At 33.6% G+C, this 25,957-nt stretch overlaps 1 protein-coding gene across 1 annotated transcript in view; it reads right to left on the bottom strand.

The window, feature by feature from the left end:
• The window catches only part of CSMD1 (CUB and Sushi multiple domains 1), a 1,345,565-nt gene that overhangs the window by 346,913 nt on the left and 972,695 nt on the right, over positions 1-25,957 (bottom strand). Inside the window, 2 exon segments of the mRNA XM_019474454.1 lie at positions 1,465-1,791; positions 3,603-3,785. Coding sequence (XP_019329999.1) covers positions 1,465-1,791; positions 3,603-3,785 — 510 coding nt within the window.

Raw genomic sequence — 25,957 nt, 5'->3', positions numbered from 1 at the left:
CTCTGAAAGCAAAGGAACAATTTAGGCATCTAAGACTTAAAAAGGGTTGCAAACCATGATTTCCAGTTTTATGTGGGGCATCTTTCTAAATAATGCAAGGAAACACCTTGGCTCTGAACAAACACTGTTAATTGATTATTTTAATTGACACAAGATAAGAGCAGCACAAGATGTGACAAAGATGACTTCATTGTCAATTAACTTCTTCTATAACCTTAGAAGATAATTTCTTCAACGTAAAAGATAATCTTCATATAAGTAATGTCTTTGAATGACTAATAAAACTCACCTTGGCTCTGAACAAACACTGTTAATTGATTATTTTAATTGACACAAGATAAGAGCAGCACAAGATGTGACAAAGATGACTTCATTGTCAATTAACTTCTTCTATAACCTTAGAAGATAATTTCTTCAACGTAAAAGATAATCTTCATATAAGTAATGTCTTTGAATGACTAATAAAACTTCTAGAAGAGTTAGCAGTCTATGGCAAATGTAGTAATGTTTTCTACATGACGATGATGTTACTAGAATTTTCAATTGAGAGTACTGTTGAGTAATATCCTTTCATATAAACAAAACAACAGATGGCTATCCGTAGCCAGATATTTTTTAGCCTGGTTTCCCAAACGGAAAAGACTTATGCTTTCGGTAGCTCTCTATATGTATGTGACTGCTAGGTCCACATTTAACAACTTTTGAACTTGTTGACCAGTTGCAAATAAATTTTGTACGTTTGAGAATTGCATTCTCAAAGATATTATGTCCTTAAAATTCTTAAAAAAACTGTAGCCAGAGAGTAGGATGATTCTTGAATTAGTGCACTCCTATAGGAAAGACTTCTGCATGATCTCAGCTATGTTCTTAGACACTAGAAAAGCCACAGAGGGTAATTATTATGTGTATCCCAAAAAAGAGTTCTATATTCTTAGGGGTCTATATTCTTAGATACCACACCATCTAACTGGAAGATAAAATACAAAAGCAAAGCAGGTTCCCAGAGCTATTTTTTTGCAATGATATTCTAGTTGCTTTTTATACTTCTATGCTTTTCAGGTTAACATCTCCATATTTGGCCAGAGCTATTTTTTTGCAATGATATTGTTGTTGCTTTTTATACTTCTATGCTTTTCAGGACATCTCCATTGAGAAGTATATTAAATCACTTACACTCGATACTTTGATCTGAAGTCCTGTGCTTGTTATGTGCTTGCAGTGTCAACCAAACAGGCCCCTAAGTAATGAAGGGAATTCCTCAGCACTATCACAATTAAAATAAATAAATGATAAAGATGCAGGTAAGCTAATGAACATCAGGAAGACAGCTGAAAGCAGTGCAATTATACAAGCATTAAAATTTACTTCTGTATTATAAATAAAAACATGTTCTATTTTTTATTATTATGAAGAAAGATAGCTTGATTTTAAGACTAGGCATAAAATAGAAGCAGAGGTTCTTACTTGTATAAGTGATATTAAATCCTCTTCCAGTGGTAGAGTGATCCGACTGAAATTCAAGTCTTACTATGTGCCCACTGCTAGCCAACTGAGAAGGGACCTCATTGCCAGAAAAAGTGCCAAGAGGTGGTAAATCTGAAATCCCATCATCTTTCACAGTAAGGTAGTCAAATTGAGGTTCTACATCAAAGTCGTTGAAAATCAGATGGATTCTGCTTCCTGGCTCTGAGATAATTAACCAAACACAGTTCATATTGTTCCCATACTCCTCAGGATAATTTGGAGAAAGAATAATTCCAGACGGTGTGGTGAAGTTGAAGAAACATGAGACTAAAGAAAACAACAATAGATTCTCAAAATACTATCCATAAACATTATAAATGCTTGTCTATATATTTTTTATTCTTGTAGAAAAGGATGCTTTTGAAGCCTGGATGTCAAAACTACTACTACACATGCAACCTGGACATGTTTAAGACTGTCAGAACATTTCTCCAATATAGCATGTCAGCCTTGCGTGTTTTTATTTTCCCAAGTGAGGCTAAATGACTGCAACAGGGCCTGCAAGAGATTATTAGAAGCATGTAGAGAATGCCAAAGAAAGCAAAAATAATGCCTGATGTGTCAGAATTTGGAAAAATTGGCAGGTTTTTTCTGAAATGAAAATACAACCTCCAAATTTAAATGTGATTTTTTCCTAAAAGGAATATGCATGAAAATGTATTTAGCAATCCAAAAAAACAAGCACAAGGGCCAGTTTTGTCTGTAGTACAGAAAGTTCATGCTGATGCAAATAATAGTAGAAATTTAGATGTGCCTCGATCAAGAACTCTTAAAAGAGTATAGGATAAAAACTTGTTTTACCCCTAGTTTCCCTTCAATAACACTGGGCAATTAAACAAAAATGATTCATAGCTCTCCTCCTTTTCAACTCCTTTGGGCCAATTTTCATCAAGACAATTCCTGACTGATTTCAGAGTCATGAGCTTGTGGCTGGTACTTTAGTGAGAAGTATGGCACATTCAGAAAGAGGAAACCTCACTGCATATTAATTAACACAAAGGATAACCATTACTCAGCTCTTCAAATGTGTGAAACCGAACTCAATGTTTGTAAATAGACGTGGTAAGTTTAGGTTCCATTATCTTTCATAGGGCATATGCACATCAAACAGCGGAGCACAGTAAAATATTGTACACTGTTGCCAACAGAAACTAATGTATCAACCCAATGCAATACAGCACCATGAAGAAATGCAACTTCTGTCTTCAAAAGGAATTGCAACCGCACTGTCTCTGTGCCCAGGCCTTACGTGCTTAGACACATTCCAGCATTGCATAGGCGTATAGAGACTTCTTCCAGTCCAGAGCAAGCTTACTCAGCTTGGTAAGTCCTGTACCAACACAACTGCAAAATACATACGTGTCCAAGGAGAACTGGACACCTCACTAAGGTTGTTTTGAAAATCCAGTACTGACTTATAAGACTCTTTATAGGAAAAGGTAATGTGGTCTGGAGAACTGAAGTGCCTAATATACCTGTGTCCTAGAAAGATTTACTCTATTTTAAGAGAGAAGAAGAAGAAAAAAGAAGAGTAAAAAAAAAAAAATCCTCTCTATTTAAATCTATCTAGAAGCTTCCCTAAAAACATGTTCTTTTAAAACAAAATTCACAACTAATGATCTTATCTACCTTTTTTTCCATGTTGGATATCCTTATATTCCTTATATTCATTTTCATGCTTTATTAGGATATCAGAAAAAACCTCCATTTTTTTCTTACATGGATCTGCAGACTGCTCTGCGCTGCCAGAATCAATGTGTATGTACCACAGAGTCCTTTTGAACACTTACATGCTATTAGGATTTGCTCATTTAGAGTCTAATTCAACACACATTCTTAACATTAAGAGTGTTAAATGGTTCAATTAAATATAAAACGAGGGGAAAGTACATTCTAAGAGAGTCCTACGTGATGTTCCCTACAAATGAGCTACTATCGAGCCAACTAAAAAAACACGTGACTGAAAAAGTCTTCAAGGTCTTTTGAAATGTTTTCCTGCTGGCTAGACACAAATGCTAAGAAAAGCAAGAGGCTAAGGTCAGAAAAGTAATACAGAAAAAAAAAAAACAACCCCTTACAAACACAGCTGGGTTTGTTGCCAGACCACTGGTTGTTTTGTTGACATGTAATTGTTCTCTCTCCCACCAGTTCAAAAGCTGCTTGACATTCAAAAGTAAGCGTGTCTCCATGCAGAAAACTGCTGCCAGTCCTTTTTCCATATGATGGAATTCCAGGGTCTCCACAACCTCCTTTCTCAATTTCTGAATACCAAAAAATTCAAACACAATAATAAGGAAAATATATTTGCAAGCAATTTATATGTCAGTATCAGAAATGCATTCAAAATATTTGGCATTATGCCTTAAGCTAATATTTACAGCTGAAAGTGACCGAAAGGTAAATGCTGTAAAACTGCCTCTAAGATGACTTAGGATCTAAAGTCTTTTCACAAGCTAATAGCTTCCATACCTGTATTGCTGAAGATAACAAAATATTCATGTTTAACTGCATGGCTGCACTGAATTACAGCATATTTGAAGGTAAAATTATAAAGTCATAGATAGTCTCCATTCTAACCATGGAGACATACTATGTGTAGATCCTATTTCTGGTAATGAAGTACTAGTAATAAAGAATCTATCTTAACTCTCACATCTGCAGTTCCATTTATAAGACTATTAGCAATATGATTAAAATTATATAAATTACTAATAGCATAAATTAATTTCATTTTAAGCACTAAAATGTAATAAAAACAAAACTGAGGAATTAATTCTTAATCTCATACTTCAAATTAGAGCCATATTTTTGACAGCTGCTTTGAGCTACGCTGAAAAGAGATTAACATTTTGGATTGTACTTCCTAGATATTCTCTAGGAGATCTGCTATTTCAATTATTTAATTTGTAGCTATTGAACGTACATAAACAAGATAAGAATATTAAAAAAAACCCAAGTCTTATGAAATTTATGATTAACAAGAATATTAGGAAAGGAACTGTAAATATTGTCTGTCATAGAAATGCTGAATCATCTTACAAATTAACATAAACTTGGCTGTCCATCAAAAATGAAAGCTTTATTTTTTTGCCATTAAATTTAAAGCAGTTTTTCTATTAATTTACATTTGAGCAGCAAAAATAGAAACAAAGCACTTCTGGTTCTATAAACTGTTGTTACATCTGTAGTAAAATGATGTAAATCTAATTTGAATGAAATCAGTGAAAAAATTCTTGTTATTTAAATGTTTCCAGTTCAATCCAAGGTATGAAATCTGAAACATTCAGGATAGAAGAAAATTCAACTCAATGAATAATGTTAAATGTTAATAAAATTTAACATCATTAAAAATGTCTGCTGTCAAATATTGTTAAACCTACTAATGTTAAATCCTAGCAGAAGTGTATATCTTGACATGGTAACTCCAACAGAATTTTTAAGATGCAGGATGGCATTATTATGGTATGTGAAGTCAATCCACTATGTTTACTCCTGTAAAGCAGTTGTGAACAGATCATTGACAATCATGTTCAGAAAGGTTTGCCACGTATTTCACAAAAGACCAGGTTATTCACCAGGATAAAAAGAGGTATACATCTTTTTTTCTTGGTAATCTTAAAATAAAGCTTGGAAGATAAAATTAGGAGTAACTATTCCATCTATGAATTCAAAGCAGTTAGAGAGTCAGTTGTTTTATTTAAATAATTTGTCTTACCAGAAAGCTAGAATGGATCAAATGAATCTTCCAAATATAATAAAACACCAGTAAAGCAATATAATAAATAATATTTATAAATAAGGATTCAAAATTGTATGTATTTACAAATGCTTTAATGTAGTTTCACCTGCCTGATCCTACTGAGACATTGATTCCTACTGCCACAGTGGAGCACTGGAAACCTGTGTGTTCCCAGCTATCCACAGCTCCACATCCTACATGAAAATGTGGGGAGCTACAGAAAATCAGAACCCACATTTTAATCGCATTTTAAAAGTCATCTCTTCCACTGATATCAGAGCTATCCAGCATGTGAGAATGATCATAAACACTTTTTTCCAAAAACCTGTTGTCTGGAAGATCAGGGCAATACTGCCTCAGGCAGGAGTGTCAAGAGGCAAACTATCTGCAAGGTTTTGCAAAGGCATTGCTGAAGATTTATCTTTTAAAAAAAAGCAACAAGTGTTTCTTTCCATGGTCTACAGAGGAAGTATCAAAATATCTTTAATTAATGAATTTACTGAAATAGAAGAGAGATCAGGATGCTTTCTAACTCTCAGGAGATACACCAAGTCCTAAGAGAAAGTTATGGATCAGTGAACCAAAACTTTTAACAGAAATTACCATGAATTAAGATTTCTGGCAGGTTGAAAATTCCATTTTTGTAGGAAACTAGTACAGTGTGTCTTTAGTCAGAACTGAGCTCTTACTGAGGAAGGCAAGAACACAGGATAAACTTTAGAGACTAAGCAAATACTTTATGCTTCTTAATATATCACCCTTCATCCAAGAATGCCCAGTTTTACTTGGGGTGGAGATATAATTTGGATTTTTAAATATCTGATTTGCAAGCACAAACAAACAGTTAAAAATACAAAAACTAATTTCAAGTCAAACATATTTAAAAATACTTTTATTCTTAGAAAAAATAAAGGTTTAATAAAATATTTCTCACAAAAATATTTTAATGACTAATTTTAAGTTCTCTTAAAATACATTAGAAGGAATTTTTAAAATAAATTATTTTACATTGAAAAGCCATATAACTCATAAAAATGTCAAAATGAAATGTATTAACTTTATTTCTATCTCAACTTTCAGGGTTTGTGCTTGTTTGTTCAACATAAAAACAAGTCAGCAAATGTCACAAATTTATAAAACACTTCTGAGGATGTCTTATTTGCATTTTGACAATAAAAAGCTTGAAAAGATCCATCCAGCTCTTGAATACTACATCTTCACAAATCTTGAAGTGAAGACTATCTACCCTTAACAGAAAATGTGCTCTAGTCAAAAACAAGTTACTCAGGTTGACGGAAAGCACCCATTTAATTTCAATGTATAGCATTCACTTGAAGATAGTAGTGAATTTCCTGGTATGAAGATTTTAAGATTTTTTTTAACATGCATATCATATAATTCTTATTCATATTACATTACAGGTGTTACTATCAATACCACAATTTTAGATCAATTAATATTCTACCAATTAATTTTACAGTGAGACAAAGATCTGTTGTTTTCACACTGCAAAATCAAAAAGAACACCCAACTTAGATACTTTAACAACTTTCCACGCACTTTTTCAGTTCAACATCTGTCTTTGCTCTTGTATTACAATTAATTAATGCATGTATTAGATGATTTCCTTCAAAAATATTTGAAAAATACCAAAAACCCAAAAAGCTGTGTCATAGCTGACTGAGTTTCTCATACATACACCAATTGCAGGTCTGTAGTGGTTAAGGTGACAAAACTTCCCTTCCCCATAAAAAGATAGAAACTTTTAGTAGGAGTCTCAGTTATAATGTCTGCATTTTTAATTTTTTTTATTAACGTATCGTGAAATACAAATCCATGTAAAAATTCTGCCAGCAGCAGAGCACAATATTAAATATTCACTTTCTTAGTATTCAGGAAATCATGAGGGAGTGAGAGAACAAAGCAGATTAAGTCAGATGCAAAACTGCCTGTACATTTCTCTTTACTAAAGACCTAGCTTTCCGTCACATATATTAATGACAGAGCAAAACTTAGGGAAGACAGAGAAGGCCAAAATCAGGGGTTTGTATTTATACGTAAAGAATACCATTTGTTTGTATCTAGATCTAGAGTAGTACAGGCATGTAATGATTCCCAACATTTCTCTGTCCTCTGGGATTTAACCCAGCTTTTTGTTTTATTGTCTCTTCTGGTACCTGTCCAACTTGCACTGATTTGATCAGAGAACAAATTTTTTAAATGTCCGAATTCAGTTGAGGTGCATTGTGCCTATTACTTCAACACGTGCACCAATTATTCTGCTTCATAAATTGCAAAGACACTATATATCTGTTTGCTAAAGAGAGAACATTCTTCTGACCAAGTCAGTTGCAGCTATGTTGAGCTCTTAGAGAAATCCTATGGGACAGAAAAGGTTCTTAAAATGACAAACATGAAAATAAAAGCTATGCTAACCTACTTAAAGTGTGGCAATAAAAACCCTATTCCTTGAGGATTATTCTGTGTACTCATTCAATGTTGGACTTCTTTTGATCTGAGTCTTTAGAGCTGTGTGAACTTCATGAAGTTTACAAATAAGCTCTCAAGTTCAAATTTAAACATCAGCTTCCTCTGGTTACCAAAAATATTAACATTGATCTTACTCAATTGTTTCTGGCTTTCATGTACTCTCTTTCAGTAGCCTGGGAAAGAGACTTTTCATCTTGTTTGTAAACTAGAAATATTTACCCAGTTTCAGGGAATATTCTCTCTTTAATGTTGGGAGAATGACAAGATTAGATTTCTGACGAGAAGATCATATCCCTCTGAACTTAATCAAAGACTTTTCTGTTGCTGTGTTTTCTTTCAAAGGAAGAAATATGGCAATTCTAAAGTGATATTAAGCATCTAAATAAGTATTATGACTATTACTTGAAAGGTGTCACATTGCAATTCAAGTCTTTTTGATGAAAAGGCTTCGCATTACTTTGACCCAGGTATCTGAAATATGTAATAAAATACTTCATAGATTATAACATTAGGCAGTCTTGAATTTACCAGTCATGGGTCGTTGTGGGGATGGGAATCTCACTAACGGACATTCCTGAGTTTGATTTTAATGAGCAAACACTGTACCACCTGGCATGACAAGGCACTTAAGCAGAAAATAACGGAGAAAGGAATGTGCAGCTGGAAGGAGAAAAACAAGATAGAGACCATGAAGGCATTTTGCATGATCAGGAAGAACGGGCCAATCTGCTAGAGCATAGATGCGCGTGAACACAAGGCTATAACCTATCTGCAAGCTGCAGGTAGCGCGTGTGTACTTCTGCTTGCTATAAAAGATGCTAACAAAGAGTAATAAAGGTCTTTGGTTGCCGTGCCTGCCGGAGTCCGTGCCGCTTTTCACCCCCACAGGTCGTAATTTACTCTTTTTGCCCTTGTTACTAGATTACAAATGCACAGTTAAATGAAATTCTTAATGCCACTATGTTTTCTTTCACACTATTCAATATTCATTCTTAGATGATTAGTGAGTCATCATCAAATCACTAAATCTGTAGCTAGATAAAATTTTTACCTGTAGAGTATTAATAGTATCCCCACACTTTAATAATTCAGATGTATAAATACAATTTAAATTAAATAAGTGTTTTAAACACGTGGTTTACACAACAATCCATTGATTCAAAGAAGAGATATAAATAAACTTCAGTAGTTCAAGGTCTATCACAAAGTTAAAGTCAATACCTCTAAAACCTGAAAATAATTTGACAACATTTCATAATTATCATCTTAGCTATAGTCAAGATAGGTTAAGGGAAGCTGATAGCTGACACAGGTATACATTTACAAAAAAAAAAAAAAAAAGAGATAGTTTGGATGTTTATTTCCGTGTCAGATAGGACCTTTTCTGTTTAACAACTAAACTCTTATGTGACAGGCCACAGAAATTCATGTTTTAAATACAAGAAAACTGATGATTTAGTTTATTTCTTCTTATTCCTCATAGCTCCCTGCATTAACAGTCATAATACCTGACACAGTGGAATTTGACCCTTACATAACACTTTCTTGAATTTAGAAGAGAAACAGGAAAAATACTGTTATATAGAACAAACTGTGATGTGACAAATGCTGTTTTAATTATTCCAACTCTTATACTATTTATTGTATACCATAAAGCTTTAAGCTGATCTTCCCACTGATCTCAATAATAAAACCTATTTGGACCAGTAGCACATTATGACCCTATATCTTCCATCTCCCTATCAGAATTAAAATTTCAGTCCCAGACAATGCATTAAAATCCCGCTTAATGAAAGGGAAGTAACATATTGTGGTGGTTTAACCCCAGTTGGCAACCAACCATGCGGCTGCTTGCTCACTGTCCCCACCCCTGGTGGGATGGGGGAGAGAATTGGAAGGGCAAAAGTAAGAAAACTCGTGGGTTGAGATCAGAACAGTTTAATAATTGACATTAAAAAAAAACCCAAACCCAAAACTTGTAGTGAAAAGGAAAACAACAAAAGAGAGAGAGGAACAAAATCCAGGAAAAACAAGTGATGGAACCGCTCACCACCCGCCGACCAATGCCCAGCCAGTCCCCGAGCAGCGGCCCCCCCAGCCAGCTTTCCCCAGTTTGTGTACTGAGCATGACGTCACATGGTATGGAATATCCCTTTGACCAGTTTCGGTCAGCTGTCCTGGCTATACTCCCTCCCAGCTTCTTGTGCACCTCCTCGCTGGCAGAGTATGGGAAGCTGAAAAGTCCTTGACTTAGTATAAACACTGCTTAGCAACAACTAAAACATCCATGTGTTATCACATTATTCTCATGCTAAATCCAAAACACAGCACTGTACCAGCTACTAGGAGGAAAATTAACTCTATTCCAGCCGGGACCAGGACACATATATAAAGACAAAGTCTGCAACTGTGATGTGATATAAAGCAAATATCTCTGTTAAGTCCATCATTTTTGTTAGGTGGAAGAGTTATAAATGGACAAATTACAAATGGGCTACTTCTCTCTATACACTTGTTCTTCCCTGTCTTCAGGCCATTGTGGCTTCAATGTTACTATTAAATTACGCAGTAAATACTTAAAACCATAAGTAATTCTTCAATGTCAGGAACAGAGAGATTGGCTCTCTAGGGCTTCAGCATAGGAAAAATAGAAAGCAGAATCAGCAATGGTTTTACCACTCCTGAACAGATTACAAGTGTAAAATATTTGCACAAGAAATTTAAGATGGAGGAGAGAATTGAACTGGGTATCCCAAAATAATACTGTATTCCTCTGAAGTATGCCTTTTTTTTGCTTCACTGGAAACCATAGTGGTCTATAAAAATTAGCCAGCTGCAAAATTACATATGAACTTTCAGTACTATATGGCAATAGTTTCAGTTTAGGATAAAGAACCAGACATTATTGAAGATCCCTTCTGTTATATAGAGAATACTGTTTTAAAAATAGACAAAAAGCTGGCAGTACGAATACCTAAGGAAGGACAAAATGCTACTGTTTTCATAAGTAAATAGTTCAGCCTTCTTTGAAATGCATGTGTAATACTGATTTCTAACCTCAGTAAGATGTTGAAAAATTGTGGGAATTTAAAAACACAAATGGAGAAACCCTTATACAAAGAGAAACCCTTATACAAAGAGAAGGGATAGAGATATGCGCTCAGGATTGCAGAAGAGGACATAAGTAAAAGAATGAATTTATATATATGATTCCTGCAAAGGAACATGGGAACAACTACTGAAAGTGAAAATGATAAATTAAAACTAATAGAAAAAAATATTTCAGATAGCACATAATTGGACTGTAAAAGTGGCTATTAAAGCTGAAATGAGGTTGGCCTAAAGCTAAAAACAGGGTGGCCTTACATGATAATTTTATAGATGATCACAATTTTATCATTATTCCAGTAAATTTCTTCAAAGAAATTTTACAGTACAATTTATTATCAGTCTCCAACTATAAAAAGAGAAAGCCTTCTTCACAGGTCATATAGTTCCCAGCAGCATTCTAAGAGATGTCTCACAATTTCTCTGAAATTTTTTGTTCTTCCTGTTATCAAAAAGGCCACAGATCATATCCAGTATATTAATTTTTGTTGCTTCTACCTTACTGCATTCTTTATCAAGATTAAAAACCAAACATGACCTTAGAATCAAATAGATCGAAAACCAACATGTAAATTTTTCATAGGAAGTCCATTTAAGCTAACAGTTCACTATCATGGCATATGGATGGCTTGTTGGTAATAATAACATATTATATCATATCATATCTTATAATATAAAAATCCTTGAAAGTAATAAAACAATTGGAGAAGAAAAAATATCAAACATTTTTGAGAAATATGTTCTTTAATGTTAATATTTACTGTGTACTTAAATATTCCATTACAAATGCAGAAAAATAAAATGTCGGTTTGTTTACAATCAATTTTACATGTCCGGGGTAGATGCAGACCAAATCTGAACAGGGATGAAGAAGAAGCTTTCTGTTACTTGTTGCAGAAGACTTTATGTTATCAACTAACCGACTGATGAAATAGCAGGTGAAATTCATTATCAATAAATGTAGAAAAATAAATCTGGAAAAAAAATTATTATGAGCTTGCAGGCACAATGATAGGTTCTGAATTGACAGTTACCACTCAGGAACAAGAACTCTGACATAGTAATGATAGTTCTATGAAACTGTAAGCTATTGAAAATATTAGGAATTGCTAGGAAAGGAACAGCGAACAAAAGAGAAAATACTATTCTGACATTACACAAAAACCTACTTCATTTGCATGTTGAATATTGTATGTAGTTCTGCTCCTCCATATAAAAAAGGATACATTAGAACTAGGGAAGGAAAACAAAAGGTCAAAGTTACTGTTTCTGAGGAACTGAGGACCAATTAAATAGACTGGAAATCTCTTTTTTTGGGAGGTGAAATATATGTATTCAAAAAGTGATTGGACAAATACATGGAAGAAAATCTTATTGAGAGACATAGAGGAAGTACTTGAGCTATGCATCACTGGAAACAGGGAAAGTACTCTGGGATTATCTCTGTTTCTTTATTTATCACTGTATGCTTCACCATTTTTTCCTTAAACGTTCATTATTGTCTAGTATCAACATGCCATGGGCTTTCAGTCTCACTGTAAATTTTTATTCTAATGTTTTGTGATAAGGAACGTCATATTGTTCAAATTGCAGAGTTCATGTTTCTTTACTAACAGAAAGAGTAGAGCCTGTCTATACAAAAGGCTGAGCAGTGCCCTGGACAAAAGTTAGCCCAAAGATATCCTGTGGAATGCAATTTAGCATGTTATGGTGGAAAACAGGAAGTACAGTAAAAAGCAAGTGCAGCTGCCTCAGAAATGATCAGAATAACATAAGGATGAATCTTGTGAAAAGGTGAACCATGGAATGAGGCAAAAGACAATAAAAGAGCTTGTAGAAAGTCATTAAATGAAAGAGAAAGAAAAACAGATAGCAGGAAAGGAGAATGAAGAACACCTTTTTCACTTTTCCAGAAAAAAAAAAAAAAATCATAGCTAGATAACAAAAGTTTAAATAAAATTAAGTAAAGGGCAGAATAGGAAGAGAACAGGTTAATGCCTATTTAGAAAATTTAGACATATTCAAGGGAACAGGACCTAATTAAATTCACATTAAAGTACTTAAACTGAAGTAGTCTATGAACTATTAGCAATTATCTTCAAGAACTTATGGAGGACAAGGGAGGTCCCAGCTGACTGGACAAGGTGACATGTAATAACTGTCTCAAAAACTGGAGAAAACAGGACCCAAGGAATTATACAAATGTATGTGTATATAATTTGTCCCCTCAAACCGGGAAAGCGATATGCTTTATCTTCCCTTACAACAGAATATCCTTGAACATCTTCACCTAAAATTATCTTAAGTCCTCGCAAGGAAGACATGGTAGTTGTCTAGAAAAGAATCAGTGTGCTACCAATATTGTAAAAGTGCAACCAAATTGACCTGTGTAATTATAGGATTGTAAAGCCAACACTGATCCTAAGCAAAGTAATGGGACAGCCAACACAGGAGTCTATTTCTAAAGAGTTAAAAGATGAAAATATAATTAACACCAGTTAACATGGTTTTATGGAAGATTGGTCATGTCATACAAACAATATGATTTTTAGATTATAAACTTGGTTGACACAATATATTTGGACTTTTTTTGACCATTTAAATTAGCAACACATGACATCCTAATTAAGAATTGGCATCATAGAGAATCAATTTAGCACATATTAAGTAGATTAAAATTAGATGATAGTATCTCAAAGCATAAATGTGAATAAAGAATTATCATTAGGCAATAGAACTGCTTCAACTAGCTTAGTATATACTTTTTTAGCCCAATCCTAACAATTTGTTATACAAATGATATTACAGAAAAATAGTTAAATGATAGTGGCCATAGTATTTTCAAGATGCTGTAGCCCTGTGACAATATACTGTAGGTGTACATGTCTTCTTGTGCATATGTACCCACATAAGCACTACTTTTTCTGATACTCTTCAAAGGAAAAAGCAAGCATCAAAATTTCATCCTGAAAAGAGATGATATGTGTTGCTCTGAATAATACTACTTTGTGTAGCTTTAGTTAAAGTGATGTATTCCAATCAAATTAAAAAAAAAAAAAAAGATGACAATCTTTCTATGGCTTCTAATACACAGCTCATAGTCCTGTGCAGGGGGTTGGATGTGATAGGAAAAGATTTATTATACAACAGGAGTGAACAATAATGGTTTTAACTCACTGCAACATCCTGAAATCTTGGGCTTACATTGGGGCAGAAGCTGAAAATGATGATACTATTTTGGTTTTTTTCAAATAGCGCAAGTAAGGGGGAAAAAAATGTAAATGTACATTTATGTTGTTCCTATCAGGGTACATGTTCTGGTGAAAGCACACCAATGCTTCATCCAAATATCTATACTATAAAGAAGCAAACAGATCAGGTATAATCAGCTTATTTTATATAATTGCAGTCTTGGCAGATGAGAAGAGAATCCCAACAAATACATTGTGCCCACTTTTCTTGAGCACATTGTAAGAATGAACAGAAATTAAAAAAAAAAACAACTGAATGTTTTCTTTGACATCCAGTTCTTGCTAAGATCCTTTAAAATTCCTCCTCTTTTCTCTACATACTAATCAGGTATAATCAGCTTATTTTATATAATTGCAGTCTTGGCAGATGAGAAGAGAATCCCAACAAATACATTGTGCCCACTTTTCTTGAGCACATTGTAAGAATGAACAGAAATTAAAAAAAAAAACAACTGAATGTTTTCTTTGACATCCAGTTCTTGCTAAGATCCTTTAAAATTCCTCCTCTTTTCTCTACATACTACTGTTAACAAAATAGCACAAGAGGCCTATGGCAGTGGTTCCCAGCCGTAGGTTAGATTTTGAAACAGACTCAACTTTTATGATAAAGAAAATTTTTTGAACCAGACTCAACTGTTTATGATAATATTTGGAATCATTAGTCCAACTTCAGCTGCAAGCTGAATAAGTTTGAGAAATGCTACTCACCGAAACTCAGTAATCTTTTCTACAGCATAGTAATACGACACAATAGAAACATTAACAGATGCAAGTTTTTTATCATGGTCTATATAAAGGTGATTGTACAAAACCATTTTTTGCTAACTATTTCATGTAGAGGCCATATAGACATTAGAAAATAAAAAGTGGCAACAAATGTAAGACCTTGGAGCCATCAAGGACAGATTGAAATGTGGTGAGTGCTGCAGATGACAGGAAAAATCCAAAAGGTTTATATCTTTTTTTTTTAAAGTATTCGAACTCTTTGTTCTGCGAGGAAGGCTGTGCAAGTACACACATGCTAATACCACTCCCTGGCATTTAAACAAACACAAATACACTCACGACCTGAGAGAAATGATCCTAACTTTGTTTTTCTTTCAAAAGAGAGGAAAAACACATCAACAGGCATACTTAGAGACATAGACTGGAACCAGTTTACATCTGTATTTACAAGGAGTCATGTACTTCATTTATTTTATATATTACAACTGATACTGCTAGAATAGCTGCAAAACATTCATTGCTTTATTGTGTGTTCTAACTGTAATGATTTTGTTTTAAAGTAAATAGTACTCTGCTTTCTAAAAGTTCCTCAAGCACTGTCATTCTTTGGACACTGAAACAAATAATAAAGATCCTTTGAAAACACTATACTAATACTAAGCCTACAAATGAATTGTAAAGGAATGGCTCTTTTAAAATCTTTCCACGAAGGGTGCATAATTTCCTACTCAAGAAAGGATTGGCCATGGCTATGCTGGCCTGGAAAGGTCAGAGGAGAGGGGAAGGTACAAAGGAGTAGAATATTGGTCTGCAATTAAACCCAAAATTATTAAAAACGCCATAAAATACAATTTTTTAAAGCTGCAATATCATATTACAGACCAAATCTGTCGGCAATGAAGGTCATTTGTACTGCTCTCCAAATTTAATTCCTTTCTGAAAATATACTATGTTATTTACTGCATTAATATGATGTTTTTCACCTACAGTCAGCACATAATATACGGTTCATCTGCACAAATACCCCATTTAATGTAGTTCATTACTCTTTGCACTTAGAAATCTTCACTGTACAATGTTCTATGAGCTATGTTCAGAAAACACCAAGACTGCACATTTTAGAAGATCCATTTTCTAGTAAATGTCATTAATTCTTCATTATTAAAATAAAATTGAGTAGTACGGTACACTCAGAAGTGTTTAGATGCAAAACAGAGCATGGAAGCATACACAATACTAAATTAGATATCATTATAGCTTTTCGTTAACCTAATTCAGCAATTCACACATTTAATAAAGAGTCTGAATGGATCTTACTTTTCTATACTACCATATATACAACCAATATATTAAATGAAAAAAGCCTAAAAAATTATTCTTGACAATGTTTTGGATAACGAACTATTGTTTTTCTCAAATTTCATAGCAATGTAAAGATAAATCATTATTTTGTCTTGAATAATAACGCGCTTTAATCTAAATTGCTAATAAAATGAGCAATGTAAAAAGGCTGCTCTGGAGGATATGCTGACTTTGTAACAGGTGGAGGTGTTTGCATGTCAAATCAATTTCAGTCAAAGTGTGAAATTAATGTCTGTTTATGAGCAGAATGGATAAATCACACAGCTGGTGAAAAGACTTGGAAAGAATAAAGTATTGAAGAATTTTAAAGCAACTCTTTAGCGAAATAAATCAATCCTTTACAGAAGATCTTACTAATAAATATCTGTGTGTCTGAATGAAAATCTTCAGCTATTGCTTAATATTTCCCATAGATCTTACCTCAGTAACAACTACCAGTATGAATTGTGTTTTTAATAGTATTTGGGATTCAAATTTAATTGTCCATTCGAAATCAGGTGACATTAGGAATTATTTCCATTTGGCACTTGGTAATCAACAAAGTGACATTTAGGAAATTCAATAAATGCTATAATGAAGGCACAAATGATAAAGAAACTGTTTAATGACCCAAACCTGACTACATATTTTATCTTTTCATGGTGAAACTATTTTAAAAAAGCATATCAATAGCTTCACCAAAGTCCTAAAAACCCCAATTGATTTTAATGAGATGATAATAAGAATCTAGTTTAAATTAAAAAGATGGAAAAATGCATATGAACAAGAAATTCCAGATTTTTTTTAGTCTCAACAACAGCTAAAATTAATCTACTATATAAAAATGTCATGAAGTGGGTTGTTTTAAATTCCAATACAGCATTTATAAGATACCAGTTTTACAAAATAAGCTTACACACTGTGCTGGGAATTAGCAGTGGTGCAGGAGGTCTACAGTGACCTGGACAATAATCAGGCCTCCAAGGATCTGGATGACATCCAGTGCAGGTGAAGGTTTGTATGGAGCACACTGATGTCATACACCAGTACCCTGGTGGTAAAGGACTGGGCAGACATTGAGGTACCAACTGTGTATAGACTGGCCTGCCAGCTCCAGCAATTCAAAGAGAATCTCTATTCCCCCTCCCCCTCGACCCTATGGGCTTGCATCTCTGCTATGGAAAGACTGTCCCGCCAGATCTGGCCACTCGAAGGAAATGTGGAGAATCTCGCTCCCTCCTTGCCCCTACGGAGCTTAATCCACAACACACACACAAATATCCATAACTAGGAAATGAAAGACAATTTCATGATAAAGTTACACAAATTAATAATTTCAAAAATTTAGGAAACTAAACAACAGATGTTAATTAATCTGGGTATTGTTATAACACCACACCTGTAGTCTTCTAATTGAACAAAGAATATCTAAAAACATACTGCAAGTTTTCAGTGAGAAATAACAAAAGAAACATGAAGGCTTTAAAAAAAGACAGCACAGAGCTGTTCTTGGAAATGTGTAGAGAAAGAAGAGTTGGTGCATAGCTTGCTCTCTTCCCACTGTGACCTTGCTATGTGAGTGTTTTCCTCCAAGGTTGTCCACTGCTAAATAAAGCATGGACAAGGGTGAGCTTGAGCACTGGATCTCCAACTACCCATACTGCATAAGCTTTAGCATGCTTCCTGGTGATGCCTACCGGCATCTCTGAGATGCTGCATGGTCATGATTCAGGGTACAGCAAGCACCAGAGACCATTCCCAATAGACTGGATGGACAAGACTGCATCAAGTTTTCATCCCTGTATTCTACAAAGTCCTCCAGCATCACTCCACAGGCTTCATATCTTCAGACATACCTCACCACATCCCAGTGTTCAGTATATACTCTCAGTTTCTTGCTATGAAAACATGAATTATGGCCTGCAGCGCAGCATGCACATCAGTAACACACTGAAATAACACCTTCTTGCCCTGCCCCAAGACACATACATACAAATACACTCACATAAACACAATTTGTCTGTGGGTAAACAAGGCCCCTCGATGTTATGTGGATGTATCCTCAGGGCAAGAACACAGCCCCTGACCACATTTTATTTAGTAATACAAATGCAGTCTCAAGGTAGTTTCTGGGTTGCAGAAAACTCCACATTGTCTTTTCTGTGTCTTTATGGGAAAAAAAATAAATTGTCAGTTCCCTTTTCCCATAAGGAGTTCCCAAGCCCTGCTGTGCTGTAAGGTTCCTTCCAGCTCTGCGCATTCCAGCTTTCTCTGAGCTGGTCCTGGACTGCATTATAAAAGTTTGTCATAGGAAGGGATGCTCAGTGAAGGTGTTTTCTCCCCATTCTTACAAATGACTTTTTTTTTCTTTTTAAAGAAATACAATTTAACATACAGCAAACAGTTAACAAACAAGGCATCATCACAGTTTCCTAGATTATTTCTCACAAAAAGAGAAAGTCAGAGCTTATGAAAGCTTATGAAAGTCAGAGCCAATTTTTAAAGTTATCTTTTCCTCTTTGTTTTTTTGTCAGATGGTTACCTTACAACCCACCTTCCTTCTTTATCTGATATTGCCATGTTTGATTGTATTGTATCATAACATAGACTAGTTTTCTAATGATAAAAATATACATGTTCTGTTTGTCAGCTGCGAAATTGGAAATATTATTGTATTATGGATCAGTAAAAAGTTTTACTACATTAGACCATATACAGGGTATTTTTGTCAACAAATAGAAAGTGGAAAAATACAAAACAAAAATGTTGTTAATAGGTAAAGAAACGACTTACATTAGAGATATAAAACTAAGTAAAGATCAAAATATGAATTATAACTCATGCCAAATCATATTTGTGTTCAAATACAAAAATAAATGATAATAATTATCAGATTAATTGCTAAGAAAATACAATAAAAAGGGAATGTGTTTTATAACTGTTTCTATTAGTCCTCTCAAAACAGTACTGTTATTTTAAGTATTGATCTGTTTACAAATAATCAACACAACAAAATTACAAATAATTCTACACAACATTGAATGGAAAAATATTTTTTAAATTGATGTCTACCAACAATACCATATTTTTACTTTTCCTTGAAAATTATTTCTCAAACTTTTAAAAGCATGTTAAAACCAATCTTTAAATTTGGAGACAGAAAGTTCATAGGAGGCTGGGCATATGGTTATGAAAAAATGAAGAAAAAAATTTTTATCTGTGAAAAAAATTTGGATGGACTTCAAGTCTGTAAGCAGACAATGACTATGAATAGATTTATATATGCAAATATATAAATATATGTACATAAATGTATATACATGAATATTTGTATTTATATTAATTTTATTAAATAATGCCAATGCTAGACATTGTTAAACTATCCACTTTGTCATTATTTGCTGACAATTAACTGAAAATGTGTCATTTCTTCCAGGAGAACTGTTCCATCAGGGGCAATAACCAAATAAGCGATCTTAATCATGGCCTCGTATTGTGATACTCAGAAGTTCACAGGAAGTAGATTGCTGAAGATTGCTGAAGATTCATGCATTTTTTGTAATATTATAATTATTCTTTATTTATGAAGAGTTTATTTAGTGTGTTCCATGTGCATTATTTTAAAATTTCACAAAATTTAAATGAAAAGTTTTTTCTAAATGTGGCATTTAGGAAGGATCCTCAACTAGTCACAAGCTCTAGGCTTATAAGTAAAGCCACACTAGAAGACATGTAGAAGTACTCATTCAGGTGTACCATTGTCCTCAGATTACTGTAGTTTAATCCTCCTCAGAGGATTTGTTTTCTTCTTTTTGAAGATTAAGTTGCAGTTATGAAAGGTCGTAATGTCACTGAAGGAGAGCCCCTACATAAGGATTTAAGGTAGATTACTCAGTTAAATCTGTAGTTTGAATTTATTCTACTTTGTTAATTTTAACTTTCCTGAGCATCTCCCTGCAGACATAACTTAACATACATTTTCAACAAGGAAAAAAATAAAGGGAACTCTTATTCCTAGGGTTTTATCATTGGCTTTGATCAAAAGAACGCCAGTTTTTATAACTGGGTGTATCTTAAGAACAAGAATATATTCTTTATATATTATAACAATAAATACAAGTTAAACTAAATTATTTTAAAGTTTTATGCAAAACATACAGAATTAATTTTGTAGTATGCAATGTATTCTAATACACATACAAGAAAACCAAAATATGAAAATTTTGGGGTAAATTTTGAGGTGAGAGAATATTCAAATCCTTTGAAATTATATTAATACATGAAATGCACTTCATATATCTATAAATGAATATACATGTATTTTTAAAACTTTAGAAATGGCTGCCATAAAGACTTAACTGGAAACAAGATTTTGTGTACAGTGTCTTTTTAGGGTCAAACAAACGTTTTTTCAGCTTGTCATGAGAATGTAGGTTTAATATTTTTTTATTTCTCAAATTACCCTGTGTTGTTTCATAAAAAGAACTAGTAGTATGTTTACACTATGCATATATATACACAGAAAATACTGTGACAGTCAAAGTCTGACTCAGCACAAGATTATCTTGGATCATTCACATCTTAAATACAAAGTGTTTTATTCATTTTTTGAATTTTTGGTGGCTTAGAAAAAATATTTTTTTTCCTACGGTTCTAGATAAATATTTGCTTCAAGAAAAATTACAATAAGATTGCATTTTGTTTTACAGAAGCAAATTAAATATGTAGCAAGATTTTTAAAACAATGCCTTCTTTAGAGTTTATTGACTTCAGTGATAACATTACTTTTAACAGCTTATTCACACATTTCTTCAGAAGGATATACTTAAATAAAACATCAATGTTAGAATTTGTGGACTTGGCAATGTTAGGTTAATGGTTGGACTTGATGATCCTAAGGGTCTTTTCCAACCTAAACGATTCTATGATTCTATGAATATAGTCCAAGGTGTATCAGCCATCACATAAGTTAAACAATTCTTTCGTTATTGCTGCAAAAAGGATGGTTACTTAAAGTAGCATAGACAGGAAAATAAAACTTAAACTAAGTGGCACCACTGGGGAAACAATATGAAAAGCTGACTGATTTCTCATTTAAAATCAAGTGTTTGTTTTTTATAACCAAAATGCAGGTGTCATGCATCAAAAGGCTTCAAAACTAAAGGACAATATAATTCTTATGACTTGATCCTTCTAGTGAAAAAACAGAGAAAACTGTCACAAAAATCAAATATTTTTATAAGAATTTATCATAGTATTGCTCAAAAGAAAAACTCATAACATCCTACCTGTTGCTGTCTAGCTGTGATGTATCTTTCTTTCAGACCATCATTTCCAGAAACTACAAATTCTGGAGGATGCTTAAGAATGCCAAACAATCTCAGTTGTAGATTTTAAAAAGACACTCTGAGTATTTCACCACTTTCTGAAATAAATAAGGCTAATTAGTAAAGTAGAATTATTTTGGCTTAAAAGATTGAAAGGACTATCTTCTTAGGTAATGTAGGTCGACAGCTAAGTTCATAGTGCATACGCTGTGGCATTTTCTATATTAAAAACAAGTATCAAAAAGACAGCAAAGGGAGAAATTTTTAACTGGTAAAAAGCTATTGCAAATTTCCATTTACTTAAAATGATTAAGTTGTTCTATCAGACTTTCGACTGAGCTGTATCTGCTAAGAAGCAAAGACTGGGATTTCTCTTTCAAAAACTGAGATTCAACTCTGTTCAGTTCCATTGTTTGGGTTTTTTTTTCAGTGGAAGGAACAAAGTGCAAAGAAACACCTGCCAGGACTAAAAACAAACAAACAAACAAACAAAACTCTCCAAAAGATCAGTTAATGCTTACATTTAATTCTCATGTATATCTTATTAGAAACTTATTAGAAAATGCCAGTTTTATTTTTAGAATTTGTTGCTATTGACTCTTTAAGAAAAATCATCAAATGTTAATGTTTTTTAAAAATATGGGCATGATAAACTTTTAACTAAAGTTTAATTAGAATCTGGAAATAACATTTATGTTGAAGTCAAACATACTGAATAATTAACCTGGATGAAAAGCTATATAACATTTTACTTTTCTATAATACAATAAAAATAACTGAGCTGTTTTGCACATGGAATGTGTTTAATTAAGATGTCAAAGAAACTTGGCTAGAAGAATAATCTTCACTGGCTGAGCTAAAACATAACAATTCTCTCTTATTCAGAGACAACATGTTATTGTTTCAATGTATAATATTTTTATGCAAAGAGGCAAACAAAGGCTTTCAACTCATGATAAGTTTTAACTTGTTGAGTCAATTGCTGAAAAGATATGAATGCACATATGCCTAATCAGTCAGACACAGCTGCAATCTGGAGGGGGAGGAAGAGGGAAGCTTCCCAGACACAGACATGTCATGTAACTAAGAAAGAATACATGTGCTGTATACTGGCTGTACCTAAACAAATTTTAAATGTTGAGAGTGTTTAGATTTTTTTTATTTTTTTGCTTTTTAAATTCTGAAGTTTAAATAATGGAGCACATTAATAAAGATATTCCTCAATGAAATCAGAAAATTAAAAATGTACACAGATATCAGGTCAGTAAACCACACTATTTTTAACATACACGTTCTTTTCCGGCATATTGAGAATCTCCATTATTAGCACAAAATAATGCATTACATTAAAGGTTATAGTGGAAGAAGCTAATACATTGCTTAAACATTATAATTGAACAGCTATATGTTAATCTGTAAACTGATTGAGAATAACAGATATTGGTTGTATGTCCGTGGAGCTCAATTGAGCATAATGATATCAAGACCTGTTGAAGACTCTGAAATGTGCTTTTATAAAATAAAAATACGACATTAGAAGCAGACTTATGCAACTAATATAAAAATAAAAAAGGCATAAAATGCATTTACTTAACAAATTTGTACTCAAACAATCTGGACCTTTTGGTTTTGTTATTTTGTTAATTTAGGAGGGAGAAGGAGAGTTATGTGGTGTTACATGCTTACCCTTTTTTATACTCTTCACTAAGCCTTATTGTTATTTGCAATTGTTTAATAAAGGATAGTGGCATAGATGGAAATTTGATCTTACCCACTACAGCCTGCTAATATATAAATATGCAATACACTCAACCAATTAAAGCATATCACCATGATGTTATGTTCCTCAAGTACATGTGTATTTTCTAGATGGAAAGTGGATTCTGTCTGCCACCCCAACCGTTATACAAAACTCAGGCAAAGATATTCTTCACTATTAAGAATTACTTTAAAACTGTTGCAGTAATTATCAGTGACTTAGCATGCTTATTTTCACTCTATTAGTAACCTATTGATGATACTATTTATTCCTTGAAAGAAAACTCAAGGATGATGAAACCTAGAAGTGCCTGCTGTAGACTTAACTGAACAACATACTCTAAAAAGGTCAGGTAACAATATAGGAAAGCTTCCTTATGTGAAAATGATTGATAATATGTTGTGCTGGAAATTAAGTAACTGACATTTGCCCATCCACAGAACTAACCTGCACTGTGTGGTACTACAAACAGATTCATTCATACAATATTATGATGAAACTTTCTGATTCTACACAGAACCAAATAGTTTTTACATGTGAAAATTTTCACATAAAATATGAAATCTATGTATTGTCTGTCCTCCAAAAGCACACACTTAAATAATTTGTCTGAATTGTAATACAGGAACAAAATATAAAAAGAAAACTTAATATATATGAAATAGATGAAAGAAAGAGAAAAGCTTAGAGTAAAACAGGAAGCTCCAAGTTTTCCTTGAATGACTTATGAGTGGTTTTCTTTCCAAGCTTTACACTGTGCATAATGATTTCCCTGAATGCATGTCTAATTGTGAGAGTCCTAAAAAAGCCTAATTCCATTAATTTCTTTCAGCACAGGTTTTATCAAATCTTTGAGCAATAACAAAGTTTTATATCAATATTGGTAGTGCAATGGCATTTATAAGCTAGTTGTGTGTTTGCAAAAAAACTGCACTGATTTAAGGTTTACTAAGTACTATAGCTGTATGCAAAAAGACAGCTGACATTTATCTGAGCAACTGAAATACATTTTAGAAAGTATTTTTCTACTAGTCTCAGGAGGAAAGAAGTATCTTCTTCCAAACAACATCATAATGAAGAGCTTAAAGCTTTACTGCTCAGTTGAGCATTGATACAAATTAAGGTTGTAAACTTGACATTTTCAGCTGCTTGCAGGGGCTGATATACTTCCTGACATCTCCAAGAATTCTTAATAACTTCAAATTATATAAAATGCTCAGGATTATATCACTGAGTCACCAGATTTCTTCTATAACACTGTTATGAACTAAAGGATGGGCTAGTGAAATAACTTAATTAGTTTATATAATCACGTAAAGGCAAGAATAAAAAGTGAGTTCTAAACAGGCTATGAAACAGATGTTATATTGGTTATCAAGAAGTCTGGAAGTCAAAAGATTCAATATTTTTATCAGACTGACAAGTTTACAGGCTTGAATGGGAGAAAAATCTCAAGCTTAATAAAATTCTAAAATGTTCACACCTAAAAGTTCAAGCTGACTGTCATCTGCTTCTATGTCAGTGTGGTACAGCTGATGGGAACACAAGCACGGAAGCAGCCTAATGATCAGCTGGCTGCACAATCCACCTTGGACCTTAACAGCCATAAAGCGCTTATTTTCAGATGTGGCGCACCCATGACATAAGTGGAATAAGTCAAACTAAGGCACATTATTCACCTTATCATTCTTTTTTTTGGCTGCGACTCTAGGCCCTATCAGGAAGGTGTCCAGGGCTAACTTCGTGACCTGACATCATTGTTTGATATTGTTACAAGGTACAATATCATATTGCTATATTACGTTATCCTGATCTGGATATGCATGACAATGACTATGTCTATCTCATCCATGTAACAGGTAAATGTATGCTTGGACCTATATTAAGAAATAGTATAAACCAATTCTTTCTCTTGATTAAAATCTGCCTAAATACCACATCAGATCACAAGTTGCTGGGCAAGTTTGGGCATGAGCGATGTTCACTTGTGGTCAAACACAAGCAAAATGCAGCTCAAGAGGAAAACTAATTTTAAAAAAAAAGTGCATGATTTAAGAATTACTTTAATGTAAAATTCTTTACCTATTGTATCTAAAAAGTGTCCCTGCTTTAGCCCATGACCAGCAACAGATTGCAAGAAAAGTTTCCTTGTAAAAATATAGACTTAGCATGTCATTGGTAGAAATACACTTTGTCTGTTGGTGTTACAAGATTAACCTGTGACCTCAAAATGGTGGTATGTTGATACTAATATTGTTTTCATCCTTAGGATTACATTTTATGCACAATATCTCTATTTAAGTGTCCTGGTTTTGGCTGGAATAGAGTTAATTTTCTTTCTAGTAGCTGGCATAGTGCTGTGGTTTGCATTTAGCATGAGAATAATGTGATAACACACTGATGTTTTAGTGGTTGCTAAGCAGTGTTTATACTAAGTCAAGGACTTTTCAGCTTCCCATGCTCTGCCAGCAAAGAGGTGCACAAGAAACTGGGAGGGGGCATAGCTGGGACAGTTGCCCCAAACTGACCAAAGGGATATTCCATACCATATGATGTCATGCTCAGTATATAAACTGAGGGGACTTGGCCAGAGGGCAGTGATCATGGCTTGGGGACTGACTGGGTGTCAGTCAGTGGATGGTGAGTGGTTGCATCACTTGTTTTTTTTTTTTCTTTCCCTGTTTTTTTGTGT

This window comes from Aptenodytes forsteri, unplaced genomic scaffold (assembly GCF_000699145.1).
Source record: "Aptenodytes forsteri isolate BGI_AS27 unplaced genomic scaffold, ASM69914v1 Scaffold100, whole genome shotgun sequence".
NCBI classification, from domain to species: Eukaryota; Metazoa; Chordata; class Aves; order Sphenisciformes; family Spheniscidae; genus Aptenodytes; species Aptenodytes forsteri.
This window is presented reverse-complemented; position numbering and strand designations above follow the sequence as displayed.